This window comes from Danio rerio, chromosome 7, assembly GCF_052040795.2.
Source record: "Danio rerio strain M-AB ecotype USA chromosome 7, GRCz13ab, whole genome shotgun sequence".
In the NCBI taxonomy this organism is placed as follows: Eukaryota; Metazoa; Chordata; class Actinopteri; order Cypriniformes; family Danionidae; genus Danio; species Danio rerio.
Window position 1 is genome coordinate 38,728,459 of NC_141027.1, and position 17,422 is coordinate 38,745,880.

General features: G+C 35.5%; 2 protein-coding genes across 12 annotated transcripts in view; both read left to right on the forward strand.

Annotated features, from left to right (window-relative positions):
• cep89 (centrosomal protein 89) overlaps window positions 1–3,610 on the forward strand; it is a 109,046-nt gene extending 105,436 nt beyond the window's left edge. For 8 of the 9 annotated variants that reach the window (XM_087258999.1, XM_087259000.1, XM_087259001.1 and 5 more), the window contains one exon: window positions 1–1,801. In XM_087258999.1, the coding sequence (XP_087115125.1) occupies window positions 1–15 (15 nt within the window). In that variant the 3' untranslated portion in view covers window positions 16–1,801. The other variant, NM_001430965.1, reaches the window with a different exon arrangement.
• slc7a9 (solute carrier family 7 member 9) overlaps window positions 1,698–17,422 on the forward strand; it is a 27,384-nt gene continuing 11,659 nt past the window's right edge. Inside the window, exons 1-5 of one of the 3 annotated variants that reach the window (XM_087261554.1) lie at window positions 1,698–4,307; window positions 4,423–7,248; window positions 11,290–11,438; window positions 12,737–12,884; window positions 14,793–15,035. In XM_087261554.1, coding sequence (XP_087117680.1) covers window positions 11,334–11,438; window positions 12,737–12,884; window positions 14,793–15,035 — 496 coding nt within the window. In that variant the 5' untranslated portion in view covers window positions 1,698–4,307; window positions 4,423–7,248; window positions 11,290–11,333. Of the gene's footprint in view, window positions 4,308–4,422; window positions 7,249–10,311; window positions 10,411–11,289; window positions 11,439–12,736; window positions 12,885–14,792; window positions 15,036–17,422 lie in introns of those variants that run through there. The other 2 variants (XM_087261556.1, XM_087261555.1) reach the window with 2 other exon arrangements.

Consider the following 17,422-nt stretch of genomic DNA (forward strand, 5'->3'; position numbering starts at 1 on the left):
GGAGGTGGAAGGTGAGTTGGAGGTGGTTTGGGAAGCAGCCACCAGAGAGAGTCAGCGCTTGAGAGAGGTGGTGTTGAGGAGCAGTTCGCTGAGTCCAGTCACTGTGGCTCCAGCCCTACACAGCACTTCCGGCCGGACTCCTGCCAGGATCCCCCATCCAGAGGATCATTTGTCGTGCTCGCTGCCCTCTCCCTTCATCAGCAGAGAGTCTCGTCTACCACATCCTTCACAGTGCAGCCCCATGTTTGACTCCGACTCCGACCAGCACCAGAATCCATCATCTGATGAGAGCGACAAGAGCGGACGAGACTCCTGATGTTTCCATATCCTACTTAATTAGTCTTTTGGGTTCATGAATTAATTTTCTGAATTTACCTGAATGCCTAATTTGTTTTCATGTAAAATACATGAGGCCATTAAATACATGAGGCCATATTCTTACTTTTAAACGTTTCATTTCTGTAAAATTTTAACTCATTTTTTTCTCGCCTTCATTTTTAGAATATACAAAAGGTTTATATATTTACATTTTAGATCTTTGTTCCTCCACTGAAAGTCTACTCACTTAAAATGTTTATAAAGAGATTTTAATAGAAAATCTAAATTTTAAAAAATAGAGAATAGATATGAATGTTTCTAAGAAGAGCAGGTTATATTGTGCCTTTTATTCTCATATAAATGTTGTTCAGTAAACATAAACAAAAGTTCAAACAAAACTACTTGTTGCACAAGAACAAAATTTATTGGTTCTTGCTGGAACTCAACCGTTCTGCATGACATGCAAGCAGGGTGAGAATTACAGGGGGCCTCCTTAATTAAAGCTTGATCTCACTAAAGGACATCAAAACATTTATATGTAAAATGTGTATGGGGGTCCCTTTGAATCTGAAAAAAGTTCACTCTGATCTGTATATTTAATAATAATAATGTTAATAATTAAAATAACAGATATCCAGTTGACCACCCCTATAACGGTTCATACCATTGTGGATGAATAGTTGCGCCAATTAGTCTAAGCGAGAAAATAGTCCTTTATCCATCTGAAATCCTAAGAGTTCACAAGACCGAAAGTGTTGTTTTCTACATATAGCCTAAAAATAAGTCCAATTATATGTATAGTTTGACCTAAAGTAAGTCGAAATAGCTAATCAGGTCAGAATACACTAAACAGCCTATTCCACAGAACACTGAAAACTAAGTAAATTAGATGTAGTTTAAATAAATACAGAAATTGATTCACTGAAGCATGTATTCCACAAACGCACATTACCGAAAAAGTTGTCCCCCTCCGATTGTCAGTGTATTATTCGCACACTGCATGCAAGGATGAACCTCGTTGGTAAGCATTATTGAGCTTCCAACTAAATCTGAATGCTGTAAACATTGTTTGCTGATCAGTGTTTAAATGTGAGTACAAGGCTATATTATAATTGACTTCAATTAAACTGCTCGATTTATATGGACTTTTTTATCTCTTTACAATAGTGAAACAATTTTCAATGTAGGGTGAAAAATTCACTGATTTAATTCAAATTTGTGTTTCAAAGATAAACCCATTTCTTATGGGTTGGGAATGACATGAGGGTGAGTAAATTATGACAGAATTTTAATTGTAGGCAGAACAGTTTTAATCGCTGATAATGATTATTCTGTAGCTGGAGAACAGTACAGTATTTACGTATATAGCCGCTGAGCTCATTCATGACAGCCGTTCCACCAGTGGATGCACAAAACAACACACAAAATTTTGTTACACAAGCCACATGATGAATGATAGAGCAATAAAGTCTCATTGCCCTTCTCTCTCTTTCTCTCTCTGGGACTTGCACAGAAGAATACACCTTGTTTTCCTTTGTTAGAAAGTGCAGTATGTGATAATATAATTAGCATTCCAGTTTGTAAATGTTTGCACAAAAACAAAATTCTAGATATTCTGGACAGCAATCTCTTATCCTTAGGATATGGGTTTTCTCATTGTGTTTCTGCTTATAAGATGCAGCGAGCTCTCTGCTGTTTTCAATCGACAAAAGTATATTCATCTTGAGGGACATAGAATGGGCTATATGCACACAGACTTTTAATGTTCAGCCAGGCAGCCCAAGAGCTTTCAGTGAGCTTTCAGTGTCTTTTCATTAAAAAATTGCTAAAAATTTACAATCTTCACTGCCTGTAAGATATACGATATGAAGTGAGTCTTAGATCGGACAAGAAGCACTGCATTAAATTCAATTTCCACCACCATGTCTTAAAAAAAATGAGTTCATTTTACTCCAGTGTTTTTAATGGAATTTCTGCGCTAGCCTGTTGCTACTGACGGCGCTAGCAGTTACAACGCTCTTTCATCTCGTTTTATGCTTGAACAACTAAATGAATGCTTAAGTCTATTTAACTGAAAGTATTTAAATTACATTGCATCATTGATGCTGTAAAAACAACTTGTGAAATTGAAAATAGTCCGATTAAGCTTTCACCGGAAGTTTATCATTGGCTTTAAAACTCTAGCTGTGCATAGAGCCCATTTGATTTACACTTACATGCTTCCATCAGCAAAGTGGTCAAGGTTATTTACAAACCATTATGAAAGAAATAGCAGCCATTATTATTTTAATTGTGGAATATTACAGCTTTTATTGTAAATGGTTTGCCATAAACTTCATCATTTTTATGTAATTTGTGTGATCTTATAATCAACAACATTAATGCTTTGCTACAACAATCAATGATCAAATCCATTTCTGATGGACAAATTAAATTCCTGCACTACATTTTTTGCTCAAGAAGTCTGCATTTAGTTAGACATTACAAATGGGGACAAAAGGCTATTGCATCTTGTAGTTTGCACCAACTTTAATATTGAAATCTTATTCTGAATACAAAGCATGTTTTCCAACAAAGGGAAATGCACAAGGCCACTTTCTCTTTTAGAAGAGATTTTTTATTTCAGCCGCTTGTTAAGTGTGATGTCACGCGAAGCAGCTTCCGGGTCCAATGAAAACTGAAAAACGCTCTGTGAAACTGAATAAGGAGACTCAACAAATGGTAATAATAAACATTTACAAAGAGCTGTAATACTTTCAAAAATCACACACATCCATCATACATCCAAGCCTAATATGGCCAGAAAGTGATACATTTTTCATAAATTGTAAAATTATTGGTGTCTGTGATGCAGCAAGCCCAGAGACTGTTGTGTACACCATGATTTTATATAAAATTCACTTTAATAATTGATATGACTAAAAAGTGGTCATAAACAAATACTTTCTCAATTCAATTGAGTAATGGAATGGAGTCAGAAACAGTATTACATATGTCAGGACTTAATAATCGGATTAGTAGTAGTAGTATTTATTTATTTTTATTTTTATTTTTTGCACTTATTAGAATAGTAATTCTCCTGAAGAATAAGGAGAGAGAAAAATTGAAATAGGATCTAAAAAGGTTCTCAAGCCCGGACTCGAACTTGGCCCACCCGATGCTCAATGACACTATTTGTTGGCACACTGGCCACAAGGATATATCAGTGTAGACTGTTTTGTTGTTTTTAAGGTATTGGGCTGACAAATAAATAGTTTTCTGTTCTCATGTTTTCTGGAGCTTATTTGTTTTTAAGCAGCATCTTTATAAAAACTCTGATACAAGGTTCTCCTAAAGAGAGGCATTTTAATCCCATAGGTAAACAGTAATTCCCAAGCAAATCAGCTGTGGTCAGGACAAATCTACAGAGATACAGCAATTTAACAAGACTGACGCTATTGCAATACACCTAATCGATTAAAAAAAAAAAAAGCCTGTCTGACTATTGCAGCATAATTAGGACAGTCCAATAGTTCTCTCCATAATAGCACAGCACTGATTTAGAGCAAAATTATAATCCAGCAATCACTATGCACAGTGTTGTAGCAGTGCGTCTCAGAACTGCAGTCTGTGTGCATGTGTACAAGCTCACTGCAGAAATAGAGCACTGCTGGTTAGCTGTAGGGTATAGATGATAAATTTCATAGATTAGCAGTGGTGTAATATTTCAGCTGATTGTTAACCGTTTATTGATTCATTGCTGTGCTTTAGCTATGTCTTCGTTTGCTTTGTTGATTTTATTTTACTGACTGGCTGTTTTTAATGTGGTGCATGTGTGTTTGTTTTAATATACATCAGTTATGTGAATATGTTTATGTGATGTGAATGTTTACTGATAGAGTAGCCCAGTGAACTGGAGAGTTGGAAGAAACATGCAGTGCCTTTGCTTTGTTATAAATCAGGATAAAAATGTAGGACGACTGTCTGCAAAAAGATACAACTTATCACAGGTAAGAGGAAGAAGGCATTATGTGTGTGTAAGAGAGAGCGTGTGTGTGTGTTTGTATGCTTATGAAAATGTGAAGCACATCTCTGCAAGTCCAGGTCACTTGTTCTCTTTCACAGGCCCAGTGGACTGAGGTTTTGACAGCAGAGGAAAATGACAAGGACATCTTATAACGTTACTGCACCTTGAGTTCCCTCGAAGCCAATGAGCAACACACACATGTTTTTACAGCTATCTTTGGGGGACTTGTCTTTTTATTGTTTTTATTCTGGCCTAACACTATTTTCCATTTTCTAAACATATACTAGCTATGCCTTGCAGGAATATTTTTGCATTAAGTAATCAAATTATGTATTGTTTTGTGTCATAATAATATTTATTTTTTTCAAGTTTGGTGTAAGGTATTGGTTTTACTCAGGAGGGAACATTTGGTCCTGACAACAGAAGTTAATCGATAATACACTCATGTACATACACTACCTGAGAAAAGTCTTGTCGTTGATATCAATTGTAAGAGCAACAAATAATAACTTGATTTCTAGTTGATTGTTTGAAAAAGTTGCAGGTCAATTTTCAATGAATCATCTGTTGAATTGCATCCCAATCATCACAAATACTGCAGAAGACCGATTTTTAAACCCACATGGAGCCAAGATCCTCATAGAAATCAGTCATGTTTGGTGAAGGAAAAATCATGGTTTGGGGTTACATTCAGTATGGGGGCATGCGAGAGATCTTCAGAGTGATGGCAACATCAACCACCTGAGGTATCAAAACATTTGTGCCGCCCATTATATCACAAACCACAGGAGAGGGCAAATTCTTCAGCAGGATAGCACTCCTTATAATACTTCAGCCTCCATATCAGAAATCCTGAAAGTAAAAAAGGTCAAGGTGCTCCAGGATTGGCCAGCCCAGTCATCAGGAATGAACATTATTGAGCATGTCTGGAGTAAGATGAAGGTAGAGGCATTGAAGATGAATCCAAAGAATCTTGATGAACTCTGAGAGTCCTGCAGGAACGCTTTCTTTGCCATTCCAGATGACTTTATTAATAAGATATTTGAGTCATTGCAGAGATGTATGGCTGCAGTCCTCCAAGCTCATGGGAGTCATACACAATATTAAATCTTCTTCCACTGCACCATGAGTTTATACTGTACATTATTTCTGTTGAGTGACAAGACTTTTGTCAAAGCAAAGTCAGACCTTACTGTCCTAATTAAATAATTAAAGGCATAATCATATTTTAGTTAGGTAAAATAAGTGTAATCTAAAGGCCTTTGCCTTTCATATAAGCCACTCCTGATACCAAATTATCATCTAGAAGTCAAGTTATTATTTGTTTTTTTTTAAAATTAGATGGGGGACAAGACTTTTGTCAGGTAATGTATACCTCTCCAGCAGTCTTATTCTTCATTCTGTGAATTGATTCATAGTACTCTCACTCCTTCACTTAGTGCAGCAATTAGTCATCAGTTTTAAAAATAGACATGTTTAGTTGTTTTTATAAGGCCTTTATTTAATTATATAGAGTTTCTTGTTTAACTGTGCTGTCTTAAAGCAAAGTAAGGCAACAAAAGTGATGCGTATTATAAAGACAGAATTTAGCCTAGTCATTATTGACTTTGGCCTGTTCAATCAGTGGAACAAACAGAAAATGTGAAAAGTAGTGCTGCCCTCTACTGGACATTACTATTAAGTATTGGATTAAAGCATCACACTGTTTAATACATAAATGAAAAAAGGCCATAGAATTAAAAAATTGTTCTGATGAATTTGCACTCTCAGAAATACAAAATGCAGTCACTGGAAGTATTTTTTTTTTTTCACCTAAAGGGTCTATTTTAGTTTCTACTGTAAAAAATAAATAAATAAATGTACCTTTTGAAAAAGTACCACCATTGTACTAAGAGTGTGTGACAGATTTTGTGACAGGCCATCAAAATCTCAGTATGAAGTAAAAGTCACAGTGTACATTTAAACACTGCAGATTTACAGCTGCTACTTAACAGTTAAAGCCGATGATGGAGGAAAAGCTTGTTAAAGCTGTCCTCTGGGATGGTCTAGAGTTATAGTTTGCTCCTTATCTAGGTTAACATCTCAGTGTAAGGTCAGCAGAGTCATTTTCAAGTGCTCAATCACACTATTGTTGTGCTCTTGTGATTGGAGACTGCAGTGGCAGCCTTTCATTGAACAAATATAAAACAAAAAGTAGTACACTTTGAGTAGTATTAGCTAGCTGTATTATAAGTAATATGTCAGTGCAGATTCATTTTTAAACAGTACATTCGTGGTTTATCCATCCATAAAAACCATAGTAATCATCCACTGATTAGTCTGTCTGGACTGTAATAAATATAAAATGCAATTATCTTTCATATAATGCCTTTGACTAATTTTTAACGACTGCTCCAACAGATTATGTTTGTTTTTGTTTTCTATCAAGTGAATTCTGCACATTGTCATTTATTCTGACTCTTTCTGCTCTGAGTGTTCTGAGCCAAGTGTTTATAGTGATTATAGTGAGATCTTACTGGCAACTTTGAGGAGTTATCAAACCACATCTCAGAAACAAAATAAAACAATAAAACATGACCATGGGTCACATAAACATTTACAGAACTTTTAAAACTAAAGATTTTAATGTATAGCTCATTTTGCCCTTATGAACATAACATAATGAACTAGTTTGGAGTAATTCATTTTCAAGTGATTTTGAACAACTAGTTTCAAAGTGATTCGGCCAGAGGATGTGTTACATAAGCATGAACTTCCCTCTGGGATGTGTTTGTTTTTCTGTGTTTTAGAGTTTCACGTGAAGGAGGGATGTGCACAGTTAGTCATCTGTTACAGTGTTGGGTTAATTGTTAAATGTGAGCAATCTCTGCTGTTATCACTTGGAGATTCAAATCTGACTTGGGGATAAGAAGTAGAGCCCACAGGTAAGGAACTGTCTTGATATCTTCATAGTCTCTATCTCTCTAAAGATGCCTGTCAGTGTATTGCATGCCTTTAAAGGTTCCTTGATTAAAAAAAAAGTGAAAATGAAGGGAAGTATAATATTGACAGTGAGCTGCCGTGACATCCTCCTCATTTTGCTTAATATCTGCTAACTGTTAACACAGAAATTTTAGGAAATAAAAAACTCTAATGCAGTCTGTTAATAATAATATAAGAAAATAACTCTGCTAAAGTTATAAGTCATTCATCTTCTCAGTGTTTATTTTGTTGACCTGTATAGGTGTTTAATGTTTATGAAATTTACAGGTTATGGTATGTTGAGTTTAGGAGTTGTTTAAACACTGCTAGTTGCACATTATAGTAAAGCAAGTTGACATTATTGTTCATAGAAAAACTTTACAATACAGGTGTAGATGTTACTTTGTTAATATATTGCATGGGCCGATATAAGATTCTGATGGTATGATAACCTTGGACAAAAAATATTACGGTTTAACAGTTTCATGTTATTGTGATAACTGCTCTAAAATAAGATCTTTTTAAATGTCTGGGTAAAAACAACAATTTTTCCCCCTTTGAACGCAATATATTTTATTTTGAAAAACATTTATAATATTTTGGAGCAGTAAACATGTCAGTCTAAATAATTGAAATGAATTATTGACTTCTGCTGTCTTCACTTGTTTCAAAAACACAAATTTCTTTACAATTTAAAATGACATCTTTTGATATCTTTTCTGCTGGAGAAACTGTTTTCCTAAAAACTAAAAAATAAATAAAATTAAAGTAAACGTAAATAAAATATTAAATAAATAAAAAATCCTACATATATCTTAGGAACAGTATAGCAGAAAATTTTGCCGATATTTAAAACTTTACTTTTCCAAACCGCGGTATACCTTGAAAACGGTTATCATCCCATGCCTAGCTGTATCACGCTGTTAAATTCATGTTCATGTGTGAATAACGTCTACCTAATTACTTGTTAGTACATGCTGTTAATTGATGTATTACTTAACATTTAGGTTTAGCTAAATCTAACCAACCTTATGAGCTCATGGGCAGTTAATGTATAAAAATGTCACGAGTCATGACTTTACTTGGAGGGGCACATCTCCATTAACTCATCCTTAACTCCTCATGAACTCCTGTGTTTAAACTGTTTATGTTGATGTTGACAGAACACTTTTCTGTTGTTATTCAGTGTAAACACACTAGACGGACATGCATAAGGAGTTCATGAGTAGTTAATAAATGGTTAATAGTGATGTGCTCCTCCATAAAGTCATGGTATAATTATACATTAACATGTCATGAGCTCATGGTGGTTTATTTAAGCATAAACTAATGTGGTGATAAATACATTATTTTACAAACTATCATGTACTAACAAGTAATTAAGATAGTCGTTATTCACACGTTCATGTTGTAGTTAAAGTTAGCAAGCTAGCGCATGCCTTAACTCATCATTAGTTCATGATAAAGTAATGTTTAGTTTACAAATTAACACATCATTATTGGTGTACTGTTATTGTAAAGTGTTACGTATTTATCTACAGTATAGGGTTGATTTCTACATACATTAATATTTTTTAAGCAATTCAGAGTTTAATAGATTGTGATGAGTATATTACAAACAGTCTACTTTTTAAAAAGTTGATTATGTCAAATCAAAGTAAATTGCAGAAAAAGGACATCAACGTGTCACATTGACATTGTACCCCAATGTTGGGGGTCATTGCATTTTGGGTGGAAATGAAAATTGGGTTGACATCAGAACCCAGTTTCCAAGTTGGACAGATGTTGGATTTTGGTCACTCTCCAACACAACCTAAAATCAACCAAATGTCAGTGTCTAATGATGTTACAGCTTGATGATGTGTGGACGTTATCACTATGATGTCTGTCAGATTGATGTCAGGATTTTGGTTGCCATACTTGATGAAAAAATGTCAGACAAATGTCTGACATCAATGTCGTTGGTTTAAGTCATGTCAAACATTCCTGGAGGGCCGCAGCCCTGCACAGTTTAGTTCCAATCCTAATTAAACACACCTGATCAAACTAATTGAGTCCTTTAGGCTTGTTTGAAACCTACAGGTAAGTGTGTTGGAGCAGGGTTGGAACTAAACTATGCAGGGCTGCGGCCCTCCAGGAATTAAGCTTGACATCCCTGGTTTAAGATGTTGGCTTAATGTTGGATTTCGATCACTTACCCACACAACCTAAAATCAACCAAATTTTAATGTCACTTGATGTTGTTATTGGACGTTAAAATAATGTTGTCCTTAAACGCTGGCTACATTGAATTTTGCTCATCTAACATCACGACCTAAACCTAACCTTATATTAACGTCTTATGATGTTGTGTGCCTGCTGGGGCACATCTTTTTAATTTTCTTTACATAAAATTTACTTAAAGCTTCAAATTGAATCTTGTGAACATTTGTAACTAGATTCATAATTGCTGTAAACTGCAAGAAAATGTAAGATGAGAAAGTATTTTTAGGTGGTGCAAAGAATTGCTCTGTTATTTTTATCTTAAATGCTTAACGCTCATAAAAAGTATTTTATGTATTAGTGTATTACACAGCACCACGCTACAGTATTTAATGCCTGATTTCTTTAGAATTCTAATGCCAATGAATAAAAATAAGGCGAGTACATCGTTCAGAGAAGTTTATGACTGTATAAAACACAGCATAAGGCATTTATCCTGGACATCATGGAGCTTGCTCTGCTCCACAGGCCAGTGTGTATTTGATCAGTGCCTTGTACTGAGGAAGTGCTTTTGATGTGAGATGCTTCTGTGTTTCTGGTCAGTCCTTGGCTTCTCTCTGTCACCCCCCAAACCATATCAAGTGTCTCTTTGAAAGGAGTATTGTGTTGGTCAGAGCCTGCTCACCTCCAGCCAATCCTGCTGCCTCTCCTTCTCTGTGTCACATGTTTTCTTCAATCACGCTCAGTCCGAAGAATGACTGAACTTTGAAGGTCCCGCCCACACTTGTTGCCTTATTAAACACATGAATTTTGGGAAATGGATCAGAACTTATTTGCTGGAAAAGCTGATAGCACTGCAGGTTTGTCTTTCGCCTTGAGTTAAACATGATTCTCTTGTGACGGTGGAATTGGTGGCACTGAAAGTAAGCTTGGGTTTACCTGTAGTTTGTCTTTGTTAAAATTGCTCTGAGAGAGAAAATGTGTTGCATTATTTATTAATTTGAAATGTTTGTAGATCGTGTGATGTTAATTGTGTGCAGTGGATGATATATTCTGCGAGCATGATAAATGTTTGCAAACAGAATAATCAGCTTATCTAATGTGTGTTTGTTTAAATAGTTAATCTTTGTGTTAAGTGAGAGTGTTTATAGGGCTACATAATGGACTGTTCAGATAATGGCAGCACAAACGTATCTGCCTCCAAATCAATATACAAATCCCATTTAATTTACTGATGCTATTTATTTTCAGTAGCTGCTTGTAGGCATCAGCCTTAGTCTTTAAACTGTAGAAGAGAAAAAACAAACCGTTTTACAAACACTTCAGGATTGTAGAAGTCTTAAGATGAGTTTATTAACACAACACATATCTTTACAAGAAATGAAACCAGTGTTACACTGAAAACACATCACAAATATTATGTATGTTGTGTTTTACTTGCTTGCCTTCAGATTTTTCTAGTTAGCTCGTCTTGATAATGGTATAAACTAGCCTTTGATTATGGCACTGTTGTTGCTAGGAGACTAATTAATCTGAATTAAGGTGCATGCGGAGCAGATGTTATTGTGTATGAATAAACAGATGTGTCAGAGAGTTCATAACATCTTACTTTAGTCACATTTATAATGTCTTTAACCTTGACCTTTTTTTTTCGTTTGAAGTAACCTGACATGTTGAATTACACTGTGGATGCTAAGAATATTTTATATTCTAACATTCAGGCAACTCTTGTTAGATTTCTGTTCAGGCTTAGTTTCCTTTTCTATTATTTATTGATTCATTTATACTCTCTATTTAATCAGGCTGAAAGCTCAAAATTAAAACTGAGCTGTTGATCTTGTGAACAATGGAGGAGGATCTGAAAAAGACGAAAGCAAATAATGGGAGCGTCTCGAGAGCCGTGGAGGCCAAGAACCCAGATCAGCCTAAAGCAGCAGTTCTGCACCAGGATGTGAGTATATGAGAAAGACAATCTCGCTCATTACACATCACAAGAATGTAAAGAATGTTTCACGATCAATGATTTCCACCGATGTGAATGAGTGTTTAAAGGGTTTAACTGTGGGTCAACCTGGCAGTGCCTGTCGCCATCACTGTATGTAATCCTTTCCCTTCCTGACCCGTCTGCCAGAGTCTTTAGTGACTTCTATTAGACAAGTTTAACTATTATATGGACATGTGAATTCAGAAGGACATGGAGGGCCACATTTTAAAGGATTTCTTTTGCTTGTATCTCAGAACTAATGCAAGATGACCTCTTGAGTGTATTTTTCATATTTTTTTTATTCAATGGGGTAAATAATAAGTGAAAGAATCCTTTAATATGTGTGAATGTAACCATGGGATGTAATCGGGCATGCACAGATATTACATTTTTCATGAGATGAATTATGACTGTTTACATCAAATTATTTGTTTTATATGCTTCAAGTGAACTTAGACAAGGCAATATTAATTACACTGTAATACATACATAAATCCAGTGTCTGTGGTTGGCAGAATGTCATAAAAATGTTAAAGGTTTTGTGCATTGAAAAATAATTTCACATTATAAAATGTAACATTACACTTAATGTACACTCATTGGCCACTTTATTAGGTACACCTGTCCAGCATTTCTGGTGCGACATTTGGCTGGTTGGGTCAGAATTTGGCGTCAACAATATGAAAGTGTGCATCCAACCTGCCTAGTATCAACGGTTCAGGCTGGTGGTGATGTAATGGTGTGGGGGATATTTTCTTGGCACACTTTGGGCCCATTAGTACTAATTGATTTCAATCCAATAGAGCAGCTTTGGGATGTGATGAAACAAGAGATTCGCATCATGGATGTGCCGCTGACAAATCTGCAGCAACTGCGTGATGCTATCAGGTCAAAATGGACCAAAATTTCTGAGGAATATTTCCAGTACCTTGTTGAGTCTATGCCATGAAGGATTAAGGCAGTTCTGAAGGCAAAAGTGGGTCCAACCCGGTACTAGTAAGGTGTTCTTAATAAAGTGACCGATGGGTGCACATAACTAAAAAGGGAATAAGAATTAAATGAAAGTATAATAGCAGTTGTAGGCTAAATATTAAAAAAGGACAACAAATCATTATGTCTAACAGATAGTGATGGAGTGCCAAATGTGTCAAAGCAGCTGATAGCCCATGTTTTATGGATTGATCATGCGTCCCGCATTTTAATATCATGCTCTCAAGTTACACAATCATGCAAGCAGTCACTGACTTTTTGACTGACTCTTTCAGGTGGGTCTGTTGAGCGGCATCTGTCTGATAGTGGGTACAATGATCGGCTCGGGCATCTTCATTTCCCCCAAAGCGGTGCTGGAGGGAACAGGAGCCGTGGGTCCATGTCTTTGTGTGTGGGCAGCTTGTGGAGTTCTGGCCACCCTTGGTCAGTATTCACCAAACACACCCTTTATCTAAAAAACCTTCACAAGCCTGATAAAGGCTTATAACACAACAGATAAATGCCTGAGATTAAGCATAATCATGTCATATTTGCTTTGGCTGTAATAATCACTCTGTGTGACATAATATGATTCACTGTTTCTGAATGCTAAGGGAAAATAGGTCAGTGCTAATTTATATGGGTCCCATTTTTTTTAGGTGTTTTTAACTACTATGTAATTACATCAAAGCTAGGCTACAGCGTGATTGTTCCATTTATGTCATGTTGCAAATCGATTTTTGTAGTTATTAGGATAGAATTTGAAAATGTTTGGTCCACTTTCAACCAAATTGCTTTCATAGTGTTATCAATTCACTAAAGACCGATTACTTTCTGTCTACTGACCTCATTCATAAATGTACATTAAAATTTAATTTTTTGGATGTGAAATTTTTTTTCAATAAATAAAATTGGGGAAAAAAATTGAATTTTAGCAGCATTTGGCATAGTTAAGTGGCAACCAAAAGCTCCTGTTGTCTGTGTTGTTTTCAGTGGTGTAAAGTAACTAATTACAAATACTCAAATTACTGTAATTGAGTAGTTTTTCTTAGAAACTGTAATTTACTGAGTAGTTTTAAAAATATGTACTTTTACTTTCCCTTGAGTACATTTTAGTGCAGTATTGATACTTTTACTCCACTACTTTCCTTCAACCTGCAGTCACTACTTTATTTTTTCCTGTCTATGGTGATTACAAAAATCCGTCCTGTGATTCCTGTCCAATCAAATTGCACAGAAAATAATTCGCATCACAATGAACTACCTCAAGACATGTGCACTTTATAATTGCAGAAAACTGTTTAAAACCATTAAAAGTGTCCAAGAAGATGCTCAAAATCTTTACACGCATTGACCCAGAGACTGTATAGATGCATGTCACTGATGAAAAGATGACTGAATGGTGACCTTAAACACCTAGCAGGCACGTCGACATGACATCAGATTGACATTGTGTTGTGTGTGTCTATATATATATATATATATATATATATATATATATATATATATATATATATTTAATATATAATATATATAATATAATATTTAAAAACATACTTGGTTAAGGGTAGGAAAAGACCTTCAGTTAAAACGTACAAACAGGATTATTATTTCCCTTGTCTATTTTTAATTGATTTACCAAAAAGCATGTTTATTTCAGGTGTAAGCAAAACATTTTAGAACCTCTTTTACATGTGTTATTTTTATAGTCTGCCTACCCCTATTCTTATTTGTTTTAAAGTAGCAGGGAGACATTGTAAAGATTTGTGGAGCTCAAATTATGCAATTATAACTATGAAAACAATGCTTCGTTTTTATTCTAAATCAGTGACAGATTTACTTAAACTGCTCTGAACTTGTTTGAGATGTGCTGGAGAAGACTTTATAAAGATGAGTCAAATAGTGAAGGTTCTCGCATTGTGATTGGTCAATATAAGATCTTGGGCAAAAATTAATGCAGTTGGGGATAGAAATGAACCTAAAGACATTGCATAGGTCTCATGATTATTAGTTCACCCCATAATTAAAGCTAAAAGTGGTCCAACCAAATATTGTTTTTTGGGCTAGCCAGTGTATTTTGCTCAATTCATTGTTCTTTTACTGCATAATATCTTACAAGTTTCTAAATCTTTTGGCTGAGATTATAGTTGGTCAAAGTCAAGGAGCTTAATCAGATAAATTTACCCAGTCAGTCTTTTTAAGTCACATACTGTTCAGAAAAATTCCTAAGACACAGAAATCCTCTTTATGTTAATACTGACTCTGTCTGCAGAAGACCTTTTGCTAATGGACTCACTGACCTCAGCTTGAGCACTGAGAAACTAAGAGCTTTGCATGTGTGTGTGTGTGCAGGGGCCCTCTGCTATGCTGAACTAGGCACAATGATCATCAAGTCTGGTGGAGAATATCCATACTTGATGGAGGGATTTGGGCCAGTGCTGGCATACCTGTACTCCTGGACCACCATCATCGTATTAAAGCCTTCATCCTTTGCCATCATTGCCCTAAGCTGTGCCGAATATGCTTCCACCCCATTTTACCCTGGATGCACTCCTCCTCAAGTGGTCACCAAGTGCCTGGCTGCAGCTTGCATCTGTAAGTAGAAGTCTAGATCCTGTTTATACACTGTTAGACCTTACCAGGCTTTTTTACAGTAGAACACTGGCAACACTGTTGCCAGCTACTCACTGTAAAAGTTTGGTTACAGTAAGTAACTGGCAACAGTGTTGCCAGTTAATTACTGAAACTGAACCATTACAGTGAGTGGCTGGCAACAGTGTTGCCAGTTGTTTACTGTATCCGAACCATTGCAGTGAATAGCTGGCAACAGTGTTGCCAGTTAATCACTGTAATAGAGCAGTAGTGGTAACTAACTGGAAACTGTGTACAGTTAATTACTGTACTGTAGTGTTACAACTCACAGCATTATACTGCATACACAATAGTATGTCAAGGTGTTACTAAAATTAATTAGTATTCTTGCCTTTTATTAATTCTTTAAATTAATTAAGTTGTAAATTCTGACAAATTTATTTTATTGTTTTGGCAGCAAACAAATATAAAACAGAAAACGTATAACAAAATTAAGAAATCAGCAGATATAAATATCATCTTACATATTACTGAGCCACAGGTCTGCACAGCAAGGCTGCAGTCAAACTAACGTTTAAGCATGCAAAATTCTGTCATATGGCTCTGCGAAAAGGAGTGGGATTAAACAAAATATTTAGAGATTGAAAAAGCAAGCAACTGGTCCATAATTTTTGTTCAGAGAGGTCATGGTTTGATCTTTGATTAGTCTCAAGCAATCACATGATGTGATTTCACAGTTCAGAGTTCTCCAAACTTGAACTTTCCAATGCTGCAAACTGTAAAATTTGTCACATGAGCATGCATTCCAGGTCTGCAGCATTTACATGCGTATGAATGGAAGTCTAAAGGGAGAAAAGTGCAGTGTGACTGGGACTTTAAGCTGTAACTCTAATTAAACACACCTGATAAAACTAATTAAGGCTCGTTAGAAATCTACAGGTAATGTTGAAGAAGGGTGGGAACTAAACTCTGCTGCCCTGCAGTTCTCCAGTAACTTGGAGTTTGACCCCCATGGTATATAGCAGGGGTGCTTAATCCTGTTCCTGGAGATCTACCTTCCTGCAGATTTCAGTTGCTACCCATATCAAACACACCTGCCTGTAATTATCACGTGGTGTTCAGATCGTAATTAATTGGTTCAGGTGTGTTTGATATGGATAGCAACTGAAATCTCCAGGAACAGGATTAAGCACCCCTGGTATATAGCATACTTTTAAAGCAACTGCTAACATTTATCACAATCACATCACACAATCACACAATCACACAAGTGCTGCAGTGAAATGTGTTACTCTCTCCTCAATGCTGACCATGCAAAAAAAAAAAAAAAAAAAAAAACTGAACAGCAAAAAACAAAATAATTATTTTAAATTTTAAAGTTTTAAATAATTAAAAACTGTGTCAAATCTCAAAAAGTTTAAAATAATTATAGAAAACAAAAATAAAGTTGGCAACACCGAAAAACCAAAGGATCCAATCTTTTATTGTTATAATTATCTCATGACAACAAACTTTTTTTATTGTTTCAAATATAAATTCATAGATGGAAACACAGCTCTGAAAAATACTTAGCAACAAACTCACAACCTGGGACCTGACAGGGGAGCTTTTGTGTGTGGATGGCTATGTGTATCTATGTGTATCATGTTTTTGTGATTCCCTGTGATGATGTGCACATGTTACCTTACTGAGATGATGGAATTTAATTTTGGCTTAGTTGCCAGAAAGATACACACAACTGTTAGCATCTGTACATTATGGCAGTGTGCAATATAAAATAAATACATATACTTAAACAAAAGTAATGTAAGAAGTTATATGAGGAGAGGCTAACTAGCTAACAATGTAGCTTTCAAGTACACAGTTCAAGATAACAACAATATAACTTAAAATACAGCCTTATTTTATAAACCCTCAAAAACATTTGAACACATTTTACTTACTCATTTAAGATTCTTATTTAAGCCTAAAACATATCAGACTCAACATCTGAATTGATAGACAGAGAATAGAGCACACTCAGCAGTAAACAAATCAAACACCTGGCTCTCTTAAAGGGCCAGCATTTTCTGAAAACTCTTTCTAACACCTTTGTGTTTAGAAAAAGACGGACAGCCTGTGGGAGTGTGTGGTGATGCCTAAATCATTATTTGTTTACAGTTATTTACTGCACAATCTACAGAGTAACAGTGCAGTTATACTAATTAAACACACCTGATCAAACTAAATCTTAAGGTAGTGTGTTGAAGCAGGGCTGGAACTAAATTCTACTAGGCTGTGGCCTTCCAGGAGTTTGACACCCCTGGTACATAGCATATTTTCAAAGCAACTGCCTACATTTATCACAGTTATGCACATATCGTTTAATAAAAACAATAAAAATATACAAT